At 42.1% G+C, this 27,964-nt stretch overlaps 1 protein-coding gene across 6 annotated transcripts; it reads right to left on the reverse strand.

Moving 5' to 3' along the window:
- Positions 1 to 56: 56 nt before the first annotated feature.
- LOC108239759 (disintegrin and metalloproteinase domain-containing protein 23) lies at positions 57 to 27,964 on the reverse strand. 6 transcript variants are annotated; one of them, XM_017422668.3, is made up of 26 exons: positions 27,694 to 27,964; positions 26,877 to 27,094; positions 26,634 to 26,710; positions 21,960 to 22,023; positions 21,169 to 21,251; positions 21,005 to 21,068; positions 17,393 to 17,465; positions 17,205 to 17,272; positions 16,967 to 17,032; positions 16,118 to 16,186; positions 15,612 to 15,778; positions 15,128 to 15,212; positions 14,959 to 15,046; positions 12,788 to 12,842; positions 11,192 to 11,291; positions 11,032 to 11,103; positions 10,863 to 10,949; positions 10,688 to 10,768; positions 10,546 to 10,596; positions 10,386 to 10,449; positions 9,194 to 9,299; positions 7,779 to 7,898; positions 7,287 to 7,455; positions 6,938 to 7,049; positions 5,053 to 5,143; positions 57 to 1,817 (listed from the first exon to the last, which is right to left on the reverse strand). In XM_017422668.3, the coding sequence occupies exons 1-26, from the start codon at positions 27,767 to 27,769 to the stop codon at positions 1,772 to 1,774; spliced, it is 2,352 nt and encodes a 783-aa protein (XP_017278157.1). In that variant the 5' UTR covers positions 27,770 to 27,964; the 3' UTR covers positions 57 to 1,771. The 6 variants fall into 6 exon arrangements, 5 of the variants coding, with proteins under 5 accessions (XP_017278157.1, XP_017278158.1, XP_017278160.1 ...); XM_017422669.3 differs by lacking the exon at positions 5,053 to 5,143 and adding an exon at positions 6,476 to 6,566; XR_005233287.1 differs by having other exon boundaries at positions 1,788 to 1,817; positions 5,053 to 6,566.

Consider the following 27,964-nt stretch of genomic DNA (forward strand, 5'->3'; position numbering starts at 1 on the left):
TCTCTAACTGTCAAAAAGTGGCGAGTCGACAACACAAAAAGAGACAAAGGCGCGGATAAAATTTGTCAGTCATTTATTAATGGGTCCAACTGTACATGATGGAGTGAGAGAGGGACACCAGACGATGAGTAACACGGAGGATTACAACGATGCCAGTGCTGTGGCAGCACCTGGAGAACACACCAACTATCAGCTGGACGGGAAAACGATGGCTCTGCACGAGGAAACCGCTCAGGCCTCGATGTGTACAGGCACCATACAGTCTGTGTGTGGTTTTAAAAACTTCAAACTGGATGAAAAACACACAAAAATGACTTTCAGTTCCACAAATGGAAAAGGGTGCTCTCTTGCTTTAAACTGGAATTCAGGTTTTTTCCTTTTTTTGTTTTATCCATAGTTTGAAGAGAAATTAAAGAAGTGGCCAAATAGAAAACATTTAGCTGTTCAGCGGTTGATTTTGTAATTCCATGTCTACATTGTTGTCACTATTACCCATTCTTTTGTGCAATATCTCTTTTTGCATAGTAAATAAAAGTTAAATGTCCTGGTTTGCGACATGCACCTACCTTTTTGTAGCATATTATTTTTTTCTTACAGATTTTTGGGGACTCCCATACAGAATTATAAGCCCACTATAGTGATTGCATGCAGCGTTACCAGAAGATCTGAACTTGATTCCTACCAAGAGTTTATGAGAGCAAAAGGCTAAGCCAGTAATAGTGGGTGTTGATGAGGACGGTTAAGAGACCTGGCTGGACAGGTGAGTGCCTGCGCAGACGGACTTCATGGCCTCAGCAGACGGAGAGGCACCGGTGGCTGCAGACAGAGGAGGGGGAAAGTGCTCTGTGTGCAACATCCATACGTTCAGGTGATTTGGTTCTTTGGCTTTGGAGTCACCGTTGGAAATACTTCGGGGGGTGGGGTGGGGGCGATCTTGTCACAGTCCGTATCCATCTACAGACCTGACACGTTTCTCATCACCACAGCTGCTCTGTTGTGAATCTCAACTTGCTCTGATCCTTTTCAGCCCAAATCGCTCAAGCTGTTACTATTCGGTTACTGAACGAAAAAAATAAAACGCCTGGTAAACATGCTGAAATAGAAAATAAAAGCAGCTGAAGTCCTTGTGAAATATGATGTCAATTAGGAACCTGAACTCCTTATTAATGTACAGTTTTTGTGCGTGTCTACACTATGTGGTCTGCACTGTCCTCGCATGCAGCCCCTGAACATGACCTGTAGGAGTTTTAACTGGCTTTCCAGTGGGTTTGGTTTTTAACGAGGCTTTCTCCTGCAATAGTTAATCTTTTTATTTTTTTATTTATTTTTCGTGTGGTTTTTTTTTTCTTTCTTTTTTTTTTTTGCGATAAATTTATAGCTTTGGTAGCCATGCCGAGCGCTGCATAGAAGGCTCTTCATGCTAAGGGGGCCAGCAAGCAGCACACTTTGTGTGGATAATCATGCCAGGTGAGAGGATGGTGTGGACTTTTGCCTGAACGCCTGTGCACTGGCACTAAAGGAGGGTTGAGGAGCTCTGTCGCTCTATAGAGATCAGGGTGGAGGAGTCTGGGTGGGGGAAGAGTGTTACATGTGGAGTTGAAAAGGCTGCATTTATAATGTCACTACAATGGAATCGGTAAAGATGTCCACTATGTCTTTTTCAAGTAAAACTAATGCCAAAAATCAGCAGCAATAGATGCAGTCCAGCTGTCAGGTAGCCAACTAAGGAAGCCATGGAGGAATCCGTCTACAACTGTCATCTCTCCTCCAGTTAAATGGCCTGGGCGTTGGGGTCGTAACGCCGTTTCTTCACATTTCTTATACAGAGAAAAGAAAAAAGAAGTCAGTATCAGCTTTCAAAGTTTCTGCAACACACACAATCCAACCTGAACAAACAGCCACGCTGATATTTACAGTTTAAAAGAGTTACCATCAGTAACTTTTTAAAGATACCGTTCATGAATGCCAAATTGTTCCCAATCTTTACATATAAATGACGTATACATATTTTTAAATGTTGAAGGAAGATTAGGCTGGTCCATGTTGGGCAATTCAGCCTTGACTGCAAAAAGACAGTCAGAGGTATTTAAGGTCACAAACCTTTAAAGAGATCATTCAAAACTTTTGAAGTGAGGTTCTCTGAAAAGACTATGAACAATTAACATCTTACCTGTTGTAGATACACTATATTGCCAAAAGTATTCACTCATCTCCCGTCACATACATATGAACTTGAGTGACTTCCCATTCTTAATCCACAAGGTTCAATATGATGTTGACCCACCCTTTACAGCTATAACAGCTTCAACTCTTTAGGGAAGGCTTTCCACAGGTTTAGGAGTGTTGATGGGAGTTTTTTTATTTTTCTTCCAGAATCTCACTTGTAAGGTCAGACACTGATATTGGACAGAAGGCCTGGCTCACAGTCTCTGCTCTAATTCTACCCAAACGTGTTCTGTTGGGTTCAGATCAGGACTCTTTGCAGGTCAGTCAAGTTCTTCCACACCAAACTCCATCATCCATGTCTTTATGGACCTTGCTTTGTGCATTGGCAGCCATGTTGGAACAGGAAGGGGCCGTACCCAAACTGTTCCTACAAAGTTGGGAGCATGACATTGTCTAAAATGTTTCAGTATGCTGAAGCATTGAAAGTTCTTTTCAGTGAATCTAAGCAGTCGAGCCCTTTGCACTCGGTGATGTAAGGCTTGGATCCAGCTGCTCGGCCATAGAAACCCATTCCATGAAGCTCTCTACTCGCTGTTCTTGAGCTAATCTAAAGGCCACATGAAGTTTGGAGGTCTGTAGCTGTTGACTCTGCAGAACGTTGGACCTCTGTGCTCCTCACCATCCTCTGAGCCCACTCTGTGATTTTACGTGGCCGTGTTGCTGTCGTTCCCAATCGCTTCCACTTTGTTATAATCCCACTAACAGCTGACTGTGGAATATTTTAGTAGCGAGGAAATTGAAAACTGGATTTATTGCACAGGTGGCATCTTATCGCTGCACCACGCTGGAACTCGCTGAGCTCCTGAGAGCGACCCATTCTTTCACTAATGTTTGTAGAAGCAGTCTGCATGGCTAGAGGTTGGATTTTATACACCTGTGGCTATGGATGGGGTTGGAACACCTGAATTCAGTGATTTGGATGAGTGAGTCCTTTTGGCAATATAGTGTAGCTCTTTGAATGATCTCAGTTTGGAGAAACAAAGTTTAACTTTGACTTAACTGATGAGCTAATGGCTAGTTCAAGTGGGACCAAAACCACTCCAGTCTCCAAATTTTCAAAGCAGTTCATGGGAATGTAATTTCATAAACCTTTACAAAGTGGTCAATTTTGCATTATCTCTGCCAGAAGTGCTAGAGGCTGCACCGGAAAGTGCCACAGCTAGCTGCTTCTGCTGCAAATAATCATAGATTTTCATGTAGATACCTGACAGCAATGGAAAGGTTTATAAAACAACATTGGTGTGAACTGCGGTGAAATTTACAGGATTGGATTTGTTTTAAGACAACAGCAATCCACTTTGGTCCTGCTTGGACTAGATATTATCATCCTCAGCGTAGTCAGAAACTGTTTTTCTCTAAAATGAGGTCATTCAAAAAGCTACCTACAACAGGTAAGATGCTAACTGTTTATATTCTCCCCACAAAACCTACCAGCTACCGACAGAGTCATCTCTTTGTTACAGCGACACTATAATATTTCAAGGTTTCTGAATGTAAATATCCTCTGTTGCCTTCTTGCAGACAAACACTGCTTGCGTTCGTGCAACATCAGTTTACACAGTGAAGAGTAGGAGACAAGTCTTATTACCAGTTTTGATGGGAAACACATGATTCCACTCAAAACATAACCATCTGGGAGGAAAGAGCTAACATACAATGTACTCTACAGAGGAGGAGAGGAGGAGACAACCACTTAAACAACAACAGCTGCGGCAGAAGCAACAATCACTACTACCAAAACAGTGGGACAACAACGAGTACGACAACAGGAGTGATGCATAACCTCCCCGTACTGGTGCTTGTTGTGGGGCTTCTATCACTTTGTCATGCACCTGTTCCAATAGTAAGCCAGTTGAAGGTGGCACTATTGCTGTGCAGTGGTTCATGCAGTGCAGTGCGTCGTGTCTGTACCAGGTCTGTGAAGCAGGCAGCAATGGCAGCCGGTTGTGGGCGGGTCCGAGTCTGGCCATCCAGGTGGGTGTGGCCAGCCATGCCACAAAGGCTGCAGGCACCGAAAAGGTCCCGGCTTCTCTCTGCCTCGCTCTGTGCTGTCGCTCTCACCACTCCACTTAAAGGCTCAGCCTCAAATGCATTGAGAGAAAAACCATGGAAGTGATGAGAGGACGACATCTGCGGACCTGATCGGTGTGGGTTTGGCTCAGCCTTTGTGCAATGAACTGACCTCCTCCAAGTTTTACAAGTCAACATGCAGACATGTTTCGGCTCTTAACCCTTTTCTTTTTTTTCTTTCGTTTTGCTTTTTTTTTGCGATAACCATGATGCTTTTTTATTTATTTATTTTTTATTTTGCATGCTTCGGTGGCTGCAGGATTATAGTTCTAATTTAGTCCATGGGTCTGGTTAGAATAAAGTTTGTAACACCCCTGCTCCTCAAAACAGCAGGTTGATCAGCGTTAGACTAAAGCTTAAAGTACGTTTTCTCTCTACTCAAATTTAAAACTTTGCTTGATGATTTAAACAGTTTATAATGTTCCTTTCCTTCTGCTTTGAAATAATCTCATGCATGTCAAGCACTGAGCTCTGCCCATCCAATCAGTTTGAGGTTCTGCTACAAATGCACAAACCTCCCCCAGTAAATTTAAAAAAAAAAAACCTCACCTTCCACCATCCCCATTTTTCAGAAAACAACCAGGTCTGCACTTCAGGAAAGCACGTGCTCTTCTCAAGTGTACCTTTAATATGTTTTGTGCTTTTTGGGTTGTCCGCTCAAGAGCCATATTCTGTAGCAGGAGCTCAAACCCTGGTGTCTAGAAGCAGCAGGGATGCTAGAGTTACAGCAGGAGAGGCATGCGGCGTGTTGCTTACTTAAAGCCCCATCCAGTCCCCCCCAGCACTATGGCAGCCACAAGGATGGCTCCGGCGATGGAGCCTATTATTAGATTGGTGGCACTAGGACCTGTGAAGGGTTATGGGGGGAAAAAGACATGAGTTTCTAGACTCACTTACTGTAGTAATAACATGTAGCTACACAGTAATGATTTCACATGGAACAGAAAACATACCATAAGAGGTTACAGTTACTCTGAAAAACTACTTTGCATGCTTTTCAGTCCCCTTTAATGTGTGAAGTGGATTTGAGTGTCATCAGTCCAACGCCATGGAAATATTTACACTGATCTGGTGTCAGTTTAGGTCGTATTTATTATAGGTTTGTCTGTTAAAGGGATAGTTTGGACTTTTTAAAGTGGTGGTCTGTGGAGTTGTTACTTTTTTAATCAGTGTTTTACTTGCAGTAAAAGTCACTCGGAGCGTTATCAGTTTGGAAAATCAGGTGAAATTTCTCCAATTAGAGACAAGGTAATAACTCGTCCCTAACTAGAGTCCCGCAGCAAGTTTCTGCAATCCTAAAAAATGCCGATCTCAAAGATTTCATAGAGGTTCATGTGAACCCTATTTGCATTGTTATCAGTTTTGTAATGCACAATTATTCCAGCAGAAATATTCCCATATTCCTGCAGAAAGTTCCTGCACCAGCAGTGCTACATCTCACAGCTCATGCAGCATTTTTTTTTTGTGACGACAGCAATCCGCTGCTTGGAGTAGCTGTCAGCCCGTCAGTCCGGTCAAAATTAAACCCTATTTCTCCAATCTGAGGTAATTCAAGAGCTATCTACAACAAGTAAGATAATTATTGTTTATAACTTTTCTACAGAACACCACTTAAAAAAATCAGAACTATTGCTTTGAGGTTGTCCAAACGAACCGATCCTGAGTTTCTATCACTAAAAAAAGTTTATTTAAACAGAGATTGACAGCTGGTTGGTTGCAGTCCAAACTGGTTTTAGGGGTCCCAGTCACCACACAGCCTCCAACTGATGGACAAGCCAGGTAACTAACTGGACACTTTGCAGGACTGTTTTCATCTAAACGCCCCACATGCCCCAGAAAGGAGAGGATCACAGGAGCAACCACATGACAACTGAGAGTAAAGAGAGAGAGAAAAGGGGGCATGAGAAGAGGTAAAGGGGAGGATGAAGAAAGAGGTAATGAGGAACACCAGGAAGTGGCTGGAGAAGAGGAGGAAGGAAGGAAGGGGTGACAATCTGTCAATCAACCACACGACACCGAAGACATTCAATCACATGACAATTATATGGTCATCACCAACACACAAGAAAACACAAAGCCACCGGGACGCACACACGGGCTCAGGCCGGCTCACGAGACCGCCCGCACACTGAGGCACTACTATGAGAGGAAGAGCTGTGAAAGGGTTAAAGATGCTTACTCTATTCCCCACCCTGTGCCTCCAAAAATCACCCCCAGGGCCAGAATGGTCCCTGCTACTGCCCCTATCAGCCTGTTAGTGGCCACGCTCACTGTGCAGAGGGAAAAGGAGCATTATTACCACCCTGTCACAAACAAACAGCAGCCTTCTGGATGAAGTAAATCCCTCAAGGGCGCTTCTCCCCACCTCCTTCTCAACGCACCTCGTTGTTCACTTGAACTGTGAGTTCATGTTCTGTTCAGAATCAAACTTAACAACTCTAGCACTGATTTTATGTCTCGTCTAAACCTGGGTCTTACATCGGAAGGCTTTAAAACCCTTGTACACCTGAGAAATTCCTGTTTTAGGAAATCCAGATTTTAACATTATATGTGTTTGATCAATTGATGCTAAATTGAATGATTATAAACTTCTATGCCATTCTTTTTTTTTTTTTTCATGACAGCAGAGGTAGAAACCGACCCTTGGGTTCCTCCTCCGGAGCGACATAGGGCTCTTTGGGCGGGTCAGGCATGCTGCAGTCTGTCCCGGCCCAGGTGGCGTCACAGGTGCATGTAGCTTCATTGTTGCACACCTGTACGGATCAGAAGGAGATAAATGAGGTAATGAAAAGAAAAGCTTCTATTTATAAAGGTGCTTAAACATCAGGGTTATTTGGAGAGACTCAACATTCAAAGGCGCTGCTCTCAGTTCCCATCTTTACACTGATTTATTAAATAAAAATCATGTTTTTAAAGCTTGCAGGTTGTACTATTATATATATATATATATATATATATATATATACATATATATATATATATATACTCACCCCGTGGTCAGAGCACACCTGCCCGTTAGGTCCAATGGGGCAAGAGCTCATGTTGAGTGACTGGATGGGCAGACACTTGCGGTCAAGGCACATCATCGACGGCCCACAGGGAGTCCCATCCTCCACGTAGCCTAAATCAGTGTCATCGTCCAAAAGGACGTGGGCACCACTGATGGGAAGAGGTGAGGATGGAAGGAGGAGGGAATCAAATGTTCTGAGAAAACTGAACCACAAATCAAGTCCTGGTAGAAATTTGTAGAGATGCACAAAGGAATCAGCTTGATATCAGATGGTTTTTGGCTTGATGATCGTCTCGAAAATCACGCAAAATCCAATATTTTAATTACAGAATTTGACAGAAATCAGTGCCGGCAGGTCAGAGCTGTGCAAGAAATCGGAAATCTGTATCAGCCAACGGAGCTAAAATCGGTGCATCTCTAAAAATTTGTGCCTAATAAATAACAGGTGCCATAATCAAGAGAAAGTGTTTACGTGCACTGTATCACGTTGCCTTGGTGATTGAAGGAGGTGGGGGTGACGTCTCCTTTCATCATTCCGATGCGTGGGATTCGCCCCACGTTGGTGCACAGAAGATAACCACAGAACACATCACTGGAACAGGAGAGACACCGCTGCTTAACCGTACGCACATTTGGACTCATCAGATTGTTCCTGAAGTACAAAACTCTTCAGTCTCGTTAAAGTCTGAGCCCAGATCACGGCACTGAGAGAGGTGTTTGTTAAAGAAGCATGTTGATAGCATTTCATAGATATTTCTTCTTCCCTACACCTGATCTGACATCTGAGTTCAGCATTTTTAAAATAAAGTCAGGTTCTTAATGACATTTTAGTGTTTCTGGTTTTTGTTCTGTCATCAAGTAATGAGATGACACCAAATTTTGTGTTTGTTAAGTAGTTTGAGTTTTTGCATAATTGTATTAAATTGTATTTTTTTCTACATCTTTTGTATTTAGCGTGTTTTCTGTTAGCTTCCTTCCTTTGCCATTCTCCATAGTTTTCCCACAGTCAGTCCTGCCCCCCCTGCTCCTCATTACTCAGCTGTTTATCATTTCCTATCATTCCAGCTGCATTCATTTAGTCATCAACCCTCCCTGCTCAGGTTTGCTCTGCATTTGTTTCTGCTGTTCGCTTCATGTTTTCCGGGTCCTGTTTCTCAGCTCTGCATCCTGCTCCCAGTCGTTTTATTTTATTCCTTAGTATGTTTTTGCTGTTTGCTGCTATGAAAGCCCCATTTCTTTTTATTAAAAGTCTTTAGCTCTTTAGTTTTGGTCCATCTCCCAGCCTACTTTGGGCTAGGAGATGCCCAAAGTATCTATACAACTTTTGACCACCATATTATAATTCTTTGTGAATGCCGAAAAACAGATGTAATCTCTCTCTCTTTCTCAGGAGGGTTAAACATTCATTGTTTCCTACATGGAAATCCCTAAAATAACATTTGTTTAGATGTAATGGCTTGAAAAAAATCAAAGAAAGAGGAAAATAGAAAAAAAGGGGGCTTGTGTTCTCAATTATAATTTATAAAAATACATCCAAAAAAATACAGCCAAGCTGACAGAACAATCAACAAAGACGGCAATAATATTCATTCCTGGCTTTTTGGGCACGGTTTTTTAAAGAGAAAAGTCCTCTGATGCTCTCTTTTGGGTGGTTTTAAAATAACCAACGCTCCGACAAGCTGGAGTTTTCTTTAAAACCTGACTCATTTTCACGTTTTATCTATAAACGCACAACAATGTGTGTTTCAGCCTGACTGAAAAGTATAATTCTCTTTAGGGGAAAGATGCTTTTTTTTGGTCCTATTTTACCTGAAACCCGAGACTCTAAGAAGCAGCTTCATGCTGTAGGTGACGTAATGTCCAGCCGTGCTTTCATCTGTGACTCACTGTTTGCTACATTGCAGCCATCTGTCTCCATCTTTTCCACAGTTGCCTTTTTCCGTTCCTTCGGTGTTCAACTTCTCATAGCAGAACTTCTTCGAGCCTCCAGCCTCTGAAACAAAAAAGAATGAACGCTAGAGAATGCTATCCTTTTCCAGAAACACTGTTCAGATTCATATTAAATTTATTGTAAATCTGCACGTTAAACACATGAAGTAAGAACATCTAAAATTCAGGTTCAGCAGCCCACAAAATCTATAATTTCTGAATAACTTCAGAAATGGTAAACAGACACGTGGTGTCCGCTTGTTAAGAGATCGGTGCAATCACAAAGGCTCATTTTAAACCCAGGAGGTCACGACCCCTCACAGTTTCAGGGGAAAAATCTACAATATCGAGTTGTTCTGGCTTCAAGGTGATGTAGGCTTTGGCCCGAGGGCGGGAGGAGGGTGAACAGTTCACGAGCCGGGCGGGTGGGGTCATTTACAGCACTTCATGCTCTGCCTCCACCCTTGTTGTTATAAATGTCTTCCAAGTAAGGGAGGCTGCTGCTGCTGGTTTTTTCGGAGCAGAATCAACCGCTTCTTGTAGCAAACGCCAGTAAAAAGTCAGGTTGGCTGAGGCCAGCCCGCTTCAACCTGGCTGACTGTAAACTGGATGTGAGAGGGTGAAGACGGTTGTGTGTCTCTGTGATGGACGGGTGACCTGTTCACGGCGCGCCCCGCCTCTGGAGACAGACACCAGCCCCCTGCGACCCTGAACAGGAAGAAAAGTGTAAAGAAAACGGATGGCTGAGCACCCTGTACCCCGTTTTTGTCAAGCATTAGAGCAGGGGATGTGGATCTTAACATCCACATCACCTGTTTGTGAACAACTCCAGGACCCGGAGAGATGGTTTTAGTCCCAACAGCTGCATTTTATTGATTGGAGTTTGTGCAGTGATTCTAATAAACGCAGAATCGAGGTTTGCGATGAGAAACCTCACATAATAATCTTTGTTCTGTAGCTTGGTGCAAACAAAGTGAGCGACAGCTGCCACCGTTTTCAGACACAGACCATTTTTTCCTGAAGGCGTACTGAAGATGGTCCACACTAACGATATTAGTGTTCTTCATGTGCACTAAAGCCAACCAAAACAGCTGATTTTTGCCACACATGAAGGCTTAAAAAATGTAACCCAAAGGTGTGTTGCTCTTACTCGATCCCCAGATGATTTTACACTGGTTCTCTCTGGTTTTGCACTCTCCGTTGTAACACCGACCCTTAAAGAAGATGGATAAAAATGAGAAATTAAATCTCAGTTTGCCTTAAACTACTTGCTGCATGACCAAGCCCTCTTTTTTTTTTTTTCTCCTTACCTCGTTTACCTGGCAGAAGTAACCGTCTTGCTTATGTAGGTTGGGAGGACACTGAAAAGTCAAAGCCATCTTCTTAACAATTCTTGTTGACATTTTAAAATGCAAATAGCAAAACAAACAAACAAAAACGCATGCAACATACCTGTCCAGAGTCTCCAGAGCAGGTCTCGGAGATGTCACAGTCGTTCACAGCGAAGCGGCAGCTGTAGCCTCGTGGGTAGAACTGGCGCGAAAAGGAGAAAAGTTTCAAAGTTGTCAGAAACAAACAAACAAAAAAAACCCTCATAATGTATTAAACTTCGAAACCGAGCTCGTACCAGACATGTATGATTGCAGCAAGGCCCGTCGCTGCAGTGCGCCCCGTTGGCGAGGGAGCATTTCTTGCAGCATTCCTTGTAGCAGTCCTGGAAAACAAGAACCGCATCTCACCTGTGTGAACGAGCCGGATGACAGTGAACGGACACGCCGACCAGAGGAGAAACCTACCGCTCTCAGCCCGCAGTCGCACTCCTCCCCGACTTCCACGAACCCGTTCCCACAATGCGCCACCTCGTACAGCTGCCGAAAGAAAAACAGCGCGGTGTTAGGGGCAACAAGTGTGGTTTACGACAGCTATGAAGAGCGCTAAGAGGTGTGAACATCTGACCTTGGTCGGCCTGTTAAACAGACAGGAGCCGCCACCTTTTAGGAGGAACTCCTTGTAGTTGGAGATGCTGCATTTGGAGAACTTCTGTGGGCGCTGGATGCTGCAGTAGGACAGGACATCAGACCACAGTCAAACCAGAGAAGACTGAGAATTATATCAATGATTTGTTTGATTTTTTTATCGTCCATATTCTTTATAATGCCCTCCTGAGATTCACTGATGTTTTTAAGTCTTTAAAATCACAGAAGATTCACCCAAATCAGACAAAAATGCCTGAATTTACCTGGTTTTTTGTATGGCTCGTATCTTTTTAAATTTTTTTGCTTCAAATTCACTCAGGAAACGTGCTAAACATGTGTTTCTCCTACTGATTTAAAATGTTTTCACGTGTGAAAATACGTGATGTCCACATGTGGAGTTTATTGTCACTGTCTGGTAGAAACCACGTGTCGCCAAAAAACTGCAAACTTTCAGGAAAATTTTAAAAAAGAAAACCCACATCTTTCTTTTCATTTAAGAAAAGAAAAATGTGGGTGGTCACAAGTCTTTTTGACACTTTTCATTGGTTAACCATCCAGAAAACCACAGGCGGGTGCCAAAGGTGACCCGGAGAATTGATTTTATGCAAAAACATGAAAATGGAGACACAAGGTTTTTGTGACTTTTTTTGTTTCCTTTAAGGATGAGTTCATAAATCACACAAAAAAAATCTATCAAACCGTGAATCCTCCTGATGTTTCTGTTCTTTGCTCTTTATGCTTTCCTATTTATCTTGTTTTAATTGACAGCCCCTATCTTGTGTAGCTGAGATGTAATCCTGGCCTCGTACACCAGAGTTACACGGTTCACACGGCGACAGGAAGCACTGATGCTCTGCAGATTTAAAGAAGCACGCCTCGCTTTCTCTGGGATAACAGCAGTTTATGGCATCTCTGAGCTGGGGAGTCAATAACTGTATTATTAGTGACTTTTTAGGTGTTGGATGGCTCATCTTTACTTATATATAGATGTACTTATTTACTAATCTTGTCATAGTTATCATAGTTTATCAGTAAACCTGAGAAGGACTCTTTTTTCACACTGTAAGTTGGTTCATGCTTATACGGTCAGTGTAAGAAACAGTTTTAATAATGAGCTGCTTGCACTTTTGTTCTGTAACTATGGCAGTTTTTCCAGATCTGCAGCTGCACGCTCATTAGCTTTGGCTTTCGAAACGTGGCTTCGATTATTTCAGCGCTACACGGAATTTCTCGAACGAACCTAGACACGTGGAATCGTTTGCATTGAACCAACCCCGTTCTTTCGGTCTCGTCCAAATGATGGGATTCGGTGCTGATTTGTGCAAAATAAACACAAGTGTATTCAGAGCACAAAGAGACGCTCTGTTGTTTTTTTAAGCCTCAAATTTTAACGGAAAGTCTGCGAAATGAGACGAGGAAATTAAAAAGCGAGGAGACGAAAACAAGTTGATCAAAGAAAACACGCTGAACACCACCGGTGCTGATTACTAACATCCCTGAGTGGACACGAACAAGCATCGCTGATTTTCCCACCTTCCCTCTCCTTTGTGTGTGTTTTGTGTGAGTTGGACTTTACCCAGTGTCCTCCATAATGCAGCCCGCAAGCGAAGAAGTATCGCAGCCACATTCTTCTGCAAGAGGAGAGCAGAACAAACACCGATTTGGAAAAAAAAAGAAGCAGCGTTGCTCTGGATCCAGTGCCAACAACATTCTGCTGAGTAGCTAAAAACCCCTCTGTCCTGCTTTTTTTTTTTCTTCTTCTTCTGTTTTTTTACATGTACAAACTAAGCCCGAACTAAGCTTTTGGGAGCCGTTTTGCTGACATGTTTTGAAGCTATCAGTTTCCGACCCGTCAGGTGTTTTATGACCCCGCGTCCTAAAGGACACCGGGTTTCCAAATCCGAGCACGAATCAGATCCAAGCTGGGACGATCAGTCTGTTTATCTGTTCACGCTGGAAACCAAAGGGTCCGTTCGCTCAAATACAAAGAAAAATAAATTAAATAAAATGCACTCTTTGCTCTTTTTTCACACCATGAAGCACCTCTATGGGTGTGAGAGGCTCATTTAAAGGAGCAGTGGGAAGATTTTAGTTGCTGATACATTTTGCAGATTCCAACCAGCTGAATATCCCTCATCTTAGCTATACTGGCTGCTGAAACCACGAAATACACTAGAGACTTCTTTTTTAGACCCAGTGTTTGGCACAAGGAGGTAGATTGAAGCATCTGTTCCCAAATCTGTTGCACAACTCGAGCACAAAGTGACTGTTGTTTTGGTAATTCCCACAGACCAGCCAAGAGTTGGCTCTGCACCGCATCCGTGTGTCCTTACAGACAGGAAGATGCTGCTCTCCCTCGCACGCGCAAAACGTTTTCAGCTCTTTGAGTGCGTTTGTTAAAGCCTCAGAGCTGCATCAGCATCAACGGCACATTAACCTCCACCCCCCGTTCTACCTCTGTACTTTGCACGCAGAAATCAATCATACTCCGAGCGTTGAGTGACTACGCGAGGTCAGCTTTTAAAACTTCGCTGTTAACTACTGGAGTAAACTGTATCTGTCTGTTAGCAAAATATCTCATAAACCACTGGATGGATTTTAATGAAGCTGTCAGAAAGTAATCACTGGGTGGACGTCTACAATTAATTAACTTTTGCGTCCAACCTGATTCAAGATGGCCTCCACAGTCTACTCACCTTAAAAAACACATAAATAGCTATAACTCTGTCAGTTTTACAGATAATGAGCTAAGATTTGGTGTGGTAGTAGCTGAGAGTCATTCACAACACATGCTCTGAGGTTCACACATTGTTAGAGTATCAACATGAAACACTGGACAGAAACGAAGTGAAACTCTCAGAAACTAATCATTAGCTGTACATCTAAAAACTCCCTGACATTTGAAGTCAACCCATTTCAAGATGGCTGCCACAGCCAACTGACCTTACCAAACACAAAAAATGTCTATAACTTAGTCAGTTTTACAGATATTGCGCCAAATTGATTAGAGCTGAGATTCATTCGCAACAGACTGCATAAGATCTGGTGATGTCATGTGATTGCATAATAGTATTTTCTAGATTTCTTTCCAAAACTATATTGATTATCAACACAAGATGATCTGATTCTGGTGTTTTTTCATAATGTTAAGGTAGCGATATGCATTCATTCAAGGAATTCCTCTGTTTTAATAATGATTTCATGCTTTGCAACCAAGTTTCCAAACACAGGCCATTAACCTCGCTTGTCTGACCTTGAGCCTACTGTTAGGATTTGGGTTTGGTTTTTGGTTTTTCTTTGAGGTCTTTTTCATATTTTGGGAGTTATTGTTTTCATGTTTTTGTCTTTGTTTAGTTTCTGCCTCTTGTGTTCCTGTCATTTTTCCCTTCTCCTCAGTCAGTCTCTTGTTTACCTGCCACGCCCATCTCCACCTGCTCCTAGTTTGTAATCACTCACCTGTGCCCACTTCTCCTAATTACCCTCTGCTTTAAAATCTGGTCATTTCCTCAGTTTACTGACTGGTCCATGTCGTGTCTTGCCTTGCCTTGTTTTCTACGCTATGCCTTTGGATTATTGTTTGATTTTTGCTCCCTCGTCAGCTTTTTGTTTTCGTTCTTTCATTTTTAAAATAAATTATTTTGTTTTTCCTCGGAACTACGGTGAGTCTGCGCATTTGGTTCGCCGCTCTCTCCACCCAACCTGACACCTACCTCTCTTGGCTCTGAGTTAACAAAACGTGTTTCGTACTTCTCTTGGCTTCAGAGTCCCACTGAATTCCCAGGTTCTGAGCGAGGCTCTGGGACACAGACACTACCATGGACGGGGTGGTGCCGTACTGCGGACACGACAGAGACCACAGGTCACCTACCTGCAGCGAAACATGCCGTCACGATGCGTAAGTGACAGTAAATCTGACCTCGTTGACCCCCACTCCACGGCTCACGGAGCACAGGCCTCCGAAGTACGCCACGCTGCTACTGTGGTACTGAAAGGTGGCATTTCTGCAAAAAGGAGAACATANGGGGGGAGACATCAGAGGATAAAAATGTTAAGTCCAGATCATGTGTAGGTGGGAAAGTTGCCTGTATAAAGACAACAAAAATCCAATTTGACCAAAAAAGTGTCCTTAGCAAAAAGGAAGTGCAACAAATTACCTACAATGGGGAAAATATTCCTCAGGGGCACCTCCTATTTAAATTAAGTAGGCATACAAGGTTTATATGGTAATTATACAAGCACTACACTATGTATTATTCATTTTTTTATTAAGTCACCTCTTGGAGATTATGCTTTAACCCACCAGTTTTTTACATTTTTAATGACCGCGTAAAAGCAATCCACTGCTGATTATTATTTTTTTATATGTGCATCTAACACGGCAATAAAGCAAAGAGCCTTACGAGAGGAGCTGCACGGAGTCTGCATCCACCTTGATGCTCTGCTGTCGGTACTTGGAGAAATCTCGCAGCATCTCCAGCGGCTTCATGGTGATGGGGATCCGGTCCTTGTCGGTCCAGTTCTCCAAAGCAACGAGCACCACGCGTGTGTGCAGCTGGACTTTGAAGATCTGTCATTGAAGTGTGCAGTGAATAGAGGCAAACAGACAAAGAGAGTTAGGGGAAGAGAAAGAAAACTGACAGGAAGAGAGGAGGTGGACATGTGAAGGGGTGTGGGACATTTGCACCAGGGGAAAAGTGATGAAGGTGTGATGACACAGAACCTCATCCTTCCTGAGATGCCTGGTGGAAAAATTGTGTCGATGCAAAACAGATTTAAAGTTGTCTAAAGGAACTTTGACATGCAAGGTTAAGATGCTGCTAGATGACATCTAAAGGATACAAAAAACCTATTAAAATATAAGGAAAATGGCAATAATTTACGAAGGAATAACAAAAAATATACTCACGCCATCCACAAGATTCACAACCGACTTGGCAAAATTTCTTGTGTGCTGCTTGTTTTTGTGTCGTTTATACTGCAGGCAGGAAAAAAAAAAGGTAAAAAGATTAAAAAAAGATGAATGAGCTGCTTCGTGGTTTCACGATACACGCTTTCCGTGCATTGTGGTGTGACTTTTTCAACTACACTGCTCCCTCTTGTGGGAAAAAACAAGACTGAAATATTAATGACATAATGCGCCGCATTTGCAGACATTTAATCTTTATTAACATTTCCTGTCTCAGGTCAGTGAGGATCACAGCTTTGTTTCAAGAAAGGGAACGGTTAGTGAAAATGGGGAAGGGGGTGATAAATTACAGATTTTTGTTCTTTCCTCACAAACCTTCCTCACTGACCTTACATCTACAACAAGTAATCGTTGACCTTACATCTGCAACTGATTCATGTTCAGAGTCCGCCTGAGTCAAGATGGATCCCACAGCTAACTGACCTTAAACCTTAGTCAGTTTTAGAGACATTGAGCTGAAATTTGGCGCGTTAGTTGCTGAGAGTCATCCCCATCTCATACAGGACTGAGAGCTAAAGGTTTATTGCTTAAAACCTTAGCATGCAAGGCGGTGGGGCGACATGAATTCCTTCAAGAAATGTTAGCTTCATCATAACAAACTTTCAGTGGCACATTCTTTATGCACGACATTTTGTTTATTTCCAAGAAACAAAAAAGTTATTTCTCTCTGAGCGGCACGATGACTGTTCCGCTTTAATATGTGCACTTGTAAATCCTACTGTATATCAAAAGACAACAAAATATGTTAAAAACAGACATTTAAGTGGTTGGACTCAGAAGAACACCCACCATACTGTGGTCTGTGACAATCATGACTTCCAAATACTTCATCTCCTCAAATACGCTGCGGGGCATCTGCAAAACAAAAGAGCAATGACGTGGTGATTGAAAAACATGTAATTTGAGGTCGTATTTACTGCCGCTGGTTCGACCAATTGCAGACTAAACTCCTGACTGTAAACACGAGGGAGGGCGAAGTGAAAGTGTTGCATCAATGTGAAGGGAGGTTGTTGCGACGGAGACTTACTGCTCGCTTTTTCCTGCGCTTCAGCCAGGACAAGTCATCGAGCTCTGAGTGGAGCTGCTCCTCCTCCTCTGCAAACACACACACACACACACACACACACAGAGAAAAACAACATGGATTTTTCAACACATTAAAAAGCAGGGTCAGTCAAGGTGTGGTGCTTGTGAGTGGTGGCGAGCTGACTGTACCCTGCTCCTCTGAATCATGGTTCCACAGGGTGGAGGCTGCTCTCCTTAGCTTGTGAGGCCTTGCAGCTGTATCCTGCAGGAGGGAAACAAACAGGTGAAAAGGTCAGAGATAAACTCCAAGAAGCAGGAAAAGCCAGAGCTTTCTTGCATATCTTTAAAAATGATTAAACTTTGACTCAAAATACACGTGATAAACCGATAATGAGGGTTTTTTTTTTCAGAAACTACTCGCAATTGGAAGCAAAAGGAAATTAAATTATTGTAAATTATGGCGTATGTTAAGAAAATAATCATTAAATTATATTGGAAGAACAGTGCATTATGTAACCGAATTCCAAAACAGTTGAGACATTGTGTAAAAAGAAAATCTTTTTTATCAAACCCATATTTTCTTCACAAAGGAACATAGTGAACACATCAAATGTTTAAACTAAGAAATTGCACCACTTTTAGGAAAAAATGAGGTAATTTTGAAATAGATGGCACTAACACATTTCAAAAAAGTTGGGACGAGGAGAGAAAAAGCTGTAGAAGTAAGCGGTACAAATAAGAAAGAGCTGGAAGAGAATTTGTGCAACTAATTAGGGTAACTGGCAACAGATTAGTAAGAGGACTGGGTATAAAAAGAGCATTTTAGAGAGGCTGAATCCTCCATATTTAAGAGGAGAGGGACTACATGACCTGTTACCAGCACACAGGTTAAAAGCCTGCCTCTCTGATGCTATGGAGGTGCATTTGTACCTCTGGCCTGGGCAGCTTACACATCTGGAAAGTCGTCATTAGTGCAGATATTCATATAACATCTGCACTAGATGACACCATCTTCAGGGAAGGCCTTGCAGTTTTCAGCAAGACGATGTTAAACTACCAGAGTTCAGCTGCTTTACTGAGCAAAGAAACTCAGCTGTGGGCTAAAGTTAAATCAACAAACCTAGAAATGCAAACATCTGTGTAAAAAAATAATACAAAAATACACAAAAGTGCAAAAATAGAGAGAAAAAGCTGCTTTGCAAAAATGTAAGGCATTTTAACTAAAAAAACAAGAAAGAAAATCTAAAAAATAGTAATTTTCTTTCTTCAAATATGTTTCTTTTCTATGTATTTTACATTCACCTATTTATTTTAACCTGGACTGAGCAGAGAGGTAATTTATCATGAAATTTTCTCCTGTTTTTGTAGTTTGATTGCAGACATTTAAAGCAACTGCAGGTTAGATTGACTGCAGGCGTTACCGAAGCACTGCACTTGCTTAAACCTTCCTAAAGCACCTCTAATGTACTAAAACTTCTTACATGATGTGCATTATTCAAAAGAAAGACATATGATTTTAAAATCTCCAGGGGGAGGCAGTTATAAAGGAGCTGGGATGAAGCTGTCAGTAGGATTTGTTATGTCGAGGCCAGATGTTTTTGTCTGTTTTTATTATCTAAGATACTCCGAGCTCACTGTTGGTTTGTATTAATCATTAATCTTCTAAATGAACTGATTGAGGGATTATTTCTCAGCAGGATTGTGCCCATACTATATAATTATATGATGTGGAACAAATGTCTGAGATCTAATTACAGCACTTTGAGGAAGTTGCAACATTTAATGAAACAAGGCTTGTTCAACACAAACAAGCTGTCTTTTAATGTCAAATGTAATTAGGAAAATAATGATAAATGTTATACCACTGATTACAACTACTCAGCCCTACAAATGTATCTATTACACAGTATTTATCTGTCTAGATTGATAGATATATGTTGAGCGAAGCTTCATCATCATTAAATCAAAAGTAGCTTCAGATGTAAACAATATGCAGTCATTGGGTGCATTTTTTTCCAAAGAGCAGCTGGAAGATCTGAAGGACCAGATGTCTGCAGACGGATGGATGATAAAACCCTGAGGACTGCAGTGAAACTATTACCGCAGGATCTTTGTTTAATCCACGCGTCACCAGATCCAAAATCTTTGACAGTGGATCAAATCTGAGGAGAACGCTGCAGCTTTAAAGACTAGTCGATCCATATAATGAGTTAAAAGGATCGTTTTGAAGTGGGTTCGTTCAAAGAGCTATCTACAGCAGGTAAGATATTATTTGGTCAGAACCCTTCACAGAGCCCCGTTTCAAAAGATCTGAACTATGATGGGTTTGAGGCATAACTTCAGCCAAGACGCGTTTTCTAAACATGATAATTATCACCCGCTGCAGAAAGCCAAATCTAAACTAGGAAAACTGCATTTCCTGTGAAAATGCAGTGTGAACGCTTATTGCTGACTGATTTGGCTGAAAGCTGCTGAAGAAGCTGACGCTTTCTTTAGAAATGACCAGAATTAAGCTGAAATGAGGACACGGCATGCCAAACTCTGAGGAGCTTTGGCAGGGTGGAATATTAGCAAAACCAGGCCTAAAATAGTCAAAAAAGCAGAACAAAACTTAAAAACATTAGAACTAAACTTGAAAACAGTTGGACAAAACTCAAAAAAAGCCTGAAAAATGCAAAAACAGCAGAACAAAATTTTAAAAAGCAGAACAAAAGTTAAAAAAAATCCACCTACTTTAAACTGAGATTATTAAAAAACTGTAAAAGATATCATAAAGCTGAGTTATTCTATCTATCTGTTTGAATAATGTTATGTTTTGTTTAAACTTTGAACGGTGTTTCTAGGTGGAAGTATGCTGAAGACCGTTTTTGCAGAATTCCAGTGCATTTCATTGACAAAACATTTGCTAAAAAACTTGAATATTTTAAAAACCTTAAAAGATATCAACACCAAAAGTCATATTCGTAATATCCTGAACGAGCTGAACGTTTTGATACCTGAATTGTTGAAATAGCTTGAAAAAATAGGAGAAGATGCATGCCAAAAAACGTACGGAAGTAACTAGAAATCAAAATACGAAGAGAAACAGGGTCTCTCGTAATGCTTTAACAAGCATTCACACTATTAAACTCATCAGATCCACTTCTGGAGTCAAAACAACTCAAGATGGCCGCCACAGCTGACCAACATTAGCTAACACAGAAATGGCTAAAACTCGGTCAGTTTTACAGATTTTGACCTGAGATTTGACGAGTCAGTAGCTGAGAATCGTCCACGGGTGATGAGCATTCCTTCAGGAATGTCAGGCCTTTACTTTAATATTGATTCAGGGAAAGAAGTAAACTTTGAGCTGCCTTGAAAGTTAAGTCAAACTTTTTTGATCTCACAATTAAAACTGTGGACGTGCATTAATAAAACTGCAGCTACAACCTAATATCTCATTCCCACAGCTCATTAGCGTTGTGCTCATGAGAAATTAATATTTTTCGCACCGGTCTCACCAGATGGCCTCTGTACCTGATAAGTGGAACTACTGCTGAGCTTTTATTTTACTAAAATAGCGCGTTAAACCATAAAGGGCAACAATCTAGAAAGAGCCAGTAAACCGCGGCGCAGTCCGGCGTAATTAATCACATTTCAGCTCCCCTTTTTGCGTCAACATTCCACATCCTTCCTTTAAAGAGGCCTCGCACAGATCAGGATATCCTCGCAAAAAAAAACAAAAAAACAAACGTTAACTGATACGGAGTGATTTGTGTCAGAGAGATGTTGCAAGAAATTTCTGTCAGTGGAATAACTCACAAGTGAATGAGTCTGGTGTGAAGGCTCGATTAGGTACGCATGGAGTCCGTCGTCGAACATCCCGCTGGCAGGCGGGAGGGAGAGGAAAAGAGAGAGAAGCTAAGTCAGTGAGGGTGGAGGAGGCTAGTCTGAGGGCGCTGCATGGGACTCCGCTGTTCACTTACTGCAAGCCGTTGCAGGTAGATAAGGCCAAGTGGGAGTTATCGCTGCCCCTCACCTGGCCGTGGTAGTAACAGTGCTCACCGCCCTGAGGGGAAGAAGACACAGCGTCAGCGCAGAGTTTAATAATATGGAGTCAGTTTAACAATCGCACGTTTGAAGCAGGCCTAGAAGTGTAGCAGCTTGTGTTACAGATTTACAGTTTGGTGCATTTCTGCAAAGGGGCTCGTTAAAATCGTGAAGCTATCAGAATGCATATATCGCAGCTGTTTGGCACGATTCCAGCCGGCCAGCCCTCCCCAGGTGAGCGCAGGACACTCTCTTCGTTATATATCTTCCTTCCTGCCGCTTTTCTCCCACCCCATCTCCAGTCTCGCACACTTCATCCATCTCAGCCTGCACCGATACTGCAGAGTGCTTTCCTTCCCCTCGTCACGTGAGCAGAGCTTCAGCAGGAGGCTGCAGGGGAGTGAAACCCTGCTGATTCAGCTCCAGTATGCCCAGCTCAGCTCTGTGCCTGAATCAGCAGCAGCAGGATCCAGCTTTTACCACCCTCTACCTCCTCCCTTTGTTCTATAAAATCATCTCCATCATATCTTTGTGTATCTATATCTAGCTGTTAGATTTGCCTAAAAAAAAAAGACAGATCATTTACAAAAAAACACAACGTTGCTCTGTTTTCTTAGATTTATACAAATCATATTTATTTCTTAGAAATAAAAAACTACATATTCAGGACCATATAGGATAAAAACAGTTAAATCAGACTCCTAAAATGTAGTAAACTGAGCATTACCTTCGACAGGACAGGTTTCCCGTCTTCATAGTGGATCTCAACATAATCTGAAGACAGCAGGTCACTGATAAAAACAAACATTTGGTTTAGTTGGAGTGAAGGAATGTGATTCAGCCCCTGTAGAAACACAGAGACTCAACTCTGACTCACGTACAGCATTACAGCTGGGGGGTTTCAGTAACACTAGCCCACACAGACGTTCCCGTCTCAAAGGTGCAGCTGAGGCGTTGAATGCAAACCCGGCGTCAAGGTAAATTCTGATCCATGGAGGATTTTTTTTCAACCTCAGCCCCACAAGCTAAACCAGATTTGGTCAAGTGAGCAATCAGTGGAAAACTACATAGCTGTGGTGCAATGCAAAGAGCTTGACTTCCTTGTTGTGTTTTTGCAAAAACAAGAATTTAAAAAAAAGTGAAATTGTCCAACAATTTCCTACGGAAATTTACCAAATTAGACCACTGGGTGAGAAACATGGTATGGGAACAGAAACGAGAAACACAAACTGAGATCTAACGTGATAAGCCTCGGCTTCACCTTGAACACAACAGAATCCTCCCATCAGTTCCTGCTGCCTGAGTCAGCCTCCCTCAGCGTTACACCCAGTCTGTTAGCTGACTTCAAGAGATAGCAAATTCTGCCAGAACGGCGCTTTTGTCCTTTTTTTTCCCCCCTGGTTAACCTTGAAAAGTAACAACACCCTCCGCTCTGTGGACATGTGTGGTTGCAGCATGAGAAAAAACAAAAAAACCAACAAAGGAGCCGAGTGACATTTATTTTTTGAGTGATGCTCAGCAGCATGAGAGCAGGAACCATTATGGGAGGAAAGTCGAGGAGCATCTCAGAGGTACTCCTGAGTGTGGGGCTATTTTTAGCCTCACAGATGCAGCAGGACCTAGATGAGTGGGCCACGCCACCGTGTCTTGGTGTTGTACGGATGTGTGTGTGGAGGGATGAAGCACGGGAACATGAGCATCACGAGGTTTGCCTCCGCTTGACAGAGCTGCAGCTGCGCATGGAGACTACGGGAAGGGAGACCCGTCCTGGGGTCTCTCTCAGTCAGCGGGGGACGGCTCTTCAGATGCAGCGGCGTTAGCAGAAGACAGCTCAGGGAGGCAGGAAGGAGGGGATCAGAGAACTACAGGAGGTTCACGGGGCTGGCTCCAGATCAGATCGGGTCCTGCAGCGGCACAGAAAGCTGCCCTGCTGCTCACAGAGAGCAACAATCTGTGCTCTCAATCTGCGTGAAGGTCAATTAATATATTACCTGTTGTAGATAGCTCTTTAAAGGACTCCAGTTCAGAGAAATAAAGTTTAATTTTGACCAGTAAGATGAGTTAACAGCTAATTCAAGCAGGTCCAAGACCAAAGTGGATTCCTGCTGTCTAAAATCAGCATTAATGTAAAATAACTCATAGCTAGTCAGGTAAACGGTGTTTTATAAATCTTAACATTGCCATTAGTCTAACATTACAGATATATTTACATGTAGTTCTAATGTTAGTTACAGCCAGCTGTCAGGACTGGGCATTTTAAGTGAAAACACTCCAAATTTGAAGGTAATTATTCAAATTCTCTTCAAATATTTGACCTCCTCCCTTATTTTCACTGGTCCAGTGGATCAACTTGGAAGGGGATGCCCGAATTCTGAGCGAAAAATGCTGAACTCACTCACGATCATAGTTTCCACTTTATAATCCTTTCAAAATGAACCGCCAGTTGTTTTTCTTTCCTTTTTTTCCCCGCCAAAAGAGCAAGGTGGGTGGTAGGTGTTGTGTCAGAAAAAACAACAACAAAAAAAAAAAAAACACCTAGACTGAAAATACTCCTTTAGAAAATAACTTGGCGTGTCCCAATCCCAACCGGGCGTTGGTGTTAAAAAAAAACAAAAAAAAACCCACTGCAATAATGATTGCATCACTTCGTCAAATTTTACCATTTTTTCCCAGACTTTAAAGATTTGAAAATTACTGTCCAGCTTTTAAATTTTCATAAAAACTCAGCTAGAATAACTTTAAAAAAAATAAAACTGACAACAGTGTAAGGGTGGACCTGCTTTAAAGTGGAAGTAATCCACTTTGCTCTTGATCCCACTTAGACTAGCCATTAGCTCATCAGTCTGGATAGAATTAAACTTTATTTCTCCAAACTGAGGTATTTTAAAGAGCTATCTACAACAGGTAAGATATTAATTGTCCAAATCCTTTTCCACAGAAGCACTTCAAAAGATCTGAACTATCCACTTTGAAATGCTTTAAAGAAAGGTTAGCACCCCAGCGATATTCCACCCCAGCTGGCTTTAAAACCAAAATATAGGAAAAATATTTACCATAGACCTACATGAAATCCTGTCTTTTAATCCCAGTTACAGGAAGAGGTGAGCAGAAAAAGAAGAAACCGCTGGCAGCTTGCAGACCTCTCTATATTTAGCTCCGATCTGTTGCAGTTACAACACTAAGCAGAATTGAAACCACTGTTCTCACCAGAAAAATAAAACAAAAAATACAAAAAACAAAGCTTAGAGGCAAACAGCTGGGAATCAAGGTCACAAGCCTTTCTGTTGTTTCCCCTGAATGTTAAACTATTTGCAGAATAACATTTGTTAAATGGGATGTATTGTGTGGTCTCGTCTTCGTAATCTGGGATCGAGCTGACAAAGTTGTATTTCTGCTCCTCCTCAATGTGCAACCGCCAAAAAACAAACAAACAAAAAAAAAACAAACAGAAAAATGGAAAGCTGCATTTAAAATGGTTGCTTAATTAGAATGTGAAACAGAAGCTGTAAAAGGTGATATTTAAGTTGTCCTTCAGAGCATAAAGACACATTTAACAAATAGATATAAAGTTTAAAAATCCATTGAGTTATCTGAAAGCATGAAATGGGACATGCAAGTTGGAATTAATCGATATCATAGAGACAGACAGACCGCAGAGCGACTGGCTCTTTGCTCGCCTATGGAGACGTCTCTGCGTGGTGGATAAGCAAAAATCCCTCGCAGCACTAAAAACCCAGCACGCTGCTGCACCGAGTTACACTTTCCCCTGATTACATTATCGTTAAATAATCCCTGAACTGACATATTAACACACACCATCATCTCCTGATGGAAATCCATCCTGTCGTCTCTTTTCCTCCAGCTGCGAAACATACTGCTCGCTCAAAACGTCGAATCCGCAAAAATGCCCAAAGCCAGACTTCTTTACTGTGCCGCAGAATTAATCAAATGTAGTACTTCCTGTCGTTTTCTTCCTTTTAAATTTTAATCTGTAATATTTAATTCCACTGCGCTTTAACTTTTTCCTACATCTTACATTTTGTACAGTTAAGCTACACTAAAACGAGTAAAAATGTTCCTTTTAATGTCTCAATATGTTTCAACGGCCCCCCCCCAAAAAAATATTTTACGTCCATTAAAGAAAGACAATCTTTTACTGGAGGATGCTCATCAATACTGACTTTCAGCAGATTTAAAATACTTACTTGCAGCTTTCAACGTGTCCTGAACAGCAGAAACTCTTCTGAATAATTAAAGACTTTTATTGTGTGTGTCCCCCCAGAAATGAGGCTCTAGTAGCTCTGCTAAGGAGAACAGCCAAGAACACTCAGACCTGCTATTTTTTTTCAATTTGGATGTGATTTTGTAACAATCAGGGGTTTACTATCTGGTTAACTCTGAGAAAATAAAACACGTTATATTGAAATAATTGTGTGTTTATCGCCGACCTAAAATGAAAGGCAGGAGATCGTGTCTGTGTGTGTTCATTTGTTTAGCTGTTAGCAAAATATCCCATGAATGACTGGATGTATCTTAATGAAGCTCTCACAACATAATCACTGGATGTTCATCTACAGCTGATGGGAGTCAAGATGGCCGCCACAGCTAATCAATCCTAGCAAAAATGGCTACAACTCAGTCATTTTTACAGCTACTGAGCTAAACGTTGGCGTGGTAGTAGCTGAGAGCGGTCCCCATCACACACTTCGATGTCTTTGTTGAAATCTGTGGCTTGCAAGGCGACAGGCGACATGCAATCCTTCCAGGAACGCTCGTTCCTTTTCTAAAGGAAATGAGCTTCGTTTTTTTCAGGAGATAACGAGATGTCATGTTGGAAACAGAGTGGTTCTCGTGTTTTGCCCAGTTTAATCACTTCGTATTGCTGTCACGACGCTTGGAGGTGATCTGTAACGGTAACACGCTGATCAACATTTGCAGCTCGAATCAGTCGACAGTTCTGATCATTGAGAAAGAAACGCATCTTCTGTTTGGAAATACTTTCCAGTTGGCATAAAAAAACTGAGCTTTTTTAGATTAATATGTAAACAGATTATTTTAAAAAAAAAAGAAGAAGCATTCCTATCTCAAAATAAAGAGATAAATAACTGGTTATCTTGAGACAGCGTCATGGAGATAAATGTCTCAGTTTATCCTCTGTTGGCTCGTTAATATGAGTTCTCGACAGCTGCACGAGCAAAAACGATTTTTAGATATTTCATTTTCAAAACTTGCACTGGATTCAGATAAGAAAACCAACATCTTAGTTTTATCCCTTCATAGCAGTGATCACAAGTTTTCACTTGATGAGCAAAAAAGCAGAGATTTGTGTGGTGAAAAAAAAGAATCACTAACAAAGAGCACCATTGCAGCACCGCTGCAGTTAGATGAGATGACGACTTACTTGTTTAGTTTTAGATCCAGAACAAACATGGAGCCAAACGCCTCTAACTGGAAGCTGACTTGGGCGAGGTGGACCGGCTGTAGGGGAGAGAAGGGTCCAGTTTTAACGTGAGCCACTTTATAAAGAGAAAATACTCAAGATGTGTCTGTTGAAGTCCTCTGAGAGGTTTCGCTCCAAGTCTACAAGGACGTATTGCCGCTTCAAGGCCTAAACCTTCCAACATCTTCATCCCTCCGTCCTTACCTGGTCCGATGGGGCTTGGTTCTTGGCCCGAGTGTTGAGGTCATGGTAGGTGCTCTCCGAGTCCTCGTTCAGGTAGTAGATCAGCCTGGAGGGGTAGGCGATCACGTGCTCCTCTGGGTGCTGGCTTGTGTTGTCTGTGGCACGTGCTGCATTCGCCTGTTGCTCCAGCAGCGCCTGCTCTGCGCCCCTCTCAACCTTGTCCTCGACTCCTTGTGAAACTGCACAGAAATGTCCACCCAAAACAAAAAAAAAAAAAAAAGAGAGAGAGAGAGAGAGAAGGATTATTATAAATAAATAAATAAAAGCCTGGCTTGATCCATGCATGAAGGTGCCACGGTGCATGTCTTCATCACAGAGGGAGAAAAGCATCATTCTTTGTGACACAGCTCATGTTAAATATGACCGTCAGGGTGATTCTGGGTGCAGATTTTCAACATGTTTATTTGCTTCTGATGTGCTTTTTTTCTCCCAGAATTAAAGCAATTTAGACCATTTATCCAAACATTGACATGAATCCCAACATAGCCCCCCAGTAAATGTTAAACCTGAGGTGGCAGACACCTAACAAACACACCTATTTATGTGGGATCTGAACAAAAGATGCGGTAGTCATGCACCAGCGCGATGGGGACGCCGCATATGAAGCAGAATAATTCCCTGGAATCAGAAACGCGCATATTCGAGCCCGTTCTGCAGCATCAGGACCGGATTTTATCCAGTTAAAGGGGATGAAAGTGAAGGGGGAAAATAAAACAAACCAAAAAAACCCGACATGAGATGAAATCAAATAAAGCCTGCGCGCTGTTACAACACGTACCGGATGAGGCTAGTGATGGATGGAGCCCAGGCGAGAGGACGCTGACGAGCAAAGTGGCCAGAAATATCAAATGCATGATTCATATTTGATAGCTGAGAGATCCAGATGTCCTCACAACAACAACAACAACGCTGTTAATAGCTGCTCGCGGCCCATCGTGGCGCGGGAGGTGGTGACGGTGCTTGGGGAGGGAGAGGAAGGGAGGGAAGCTTTCTTCATGGATCCATCCAGGAGACACCGAGCTGATGCTGCAGTGTAGTGGCTCAGGAGG

The sequence above is a fragment of the Kryptolebias marmoratus genome, linkage group LG6 (genome assembly GCF_001649575.2).
Source record: "Kryptolebias marmoratus isolate JLee-2015 linkage group LG6, ASM164957v2, whole genome shotgun sequence".
NCBI lineage: Eukaryota > Metazoa > Chordata > Actinopteri > Cyprinodontiformes > Rivulidae > Kryptolebias > Kryptolebias marmoratus.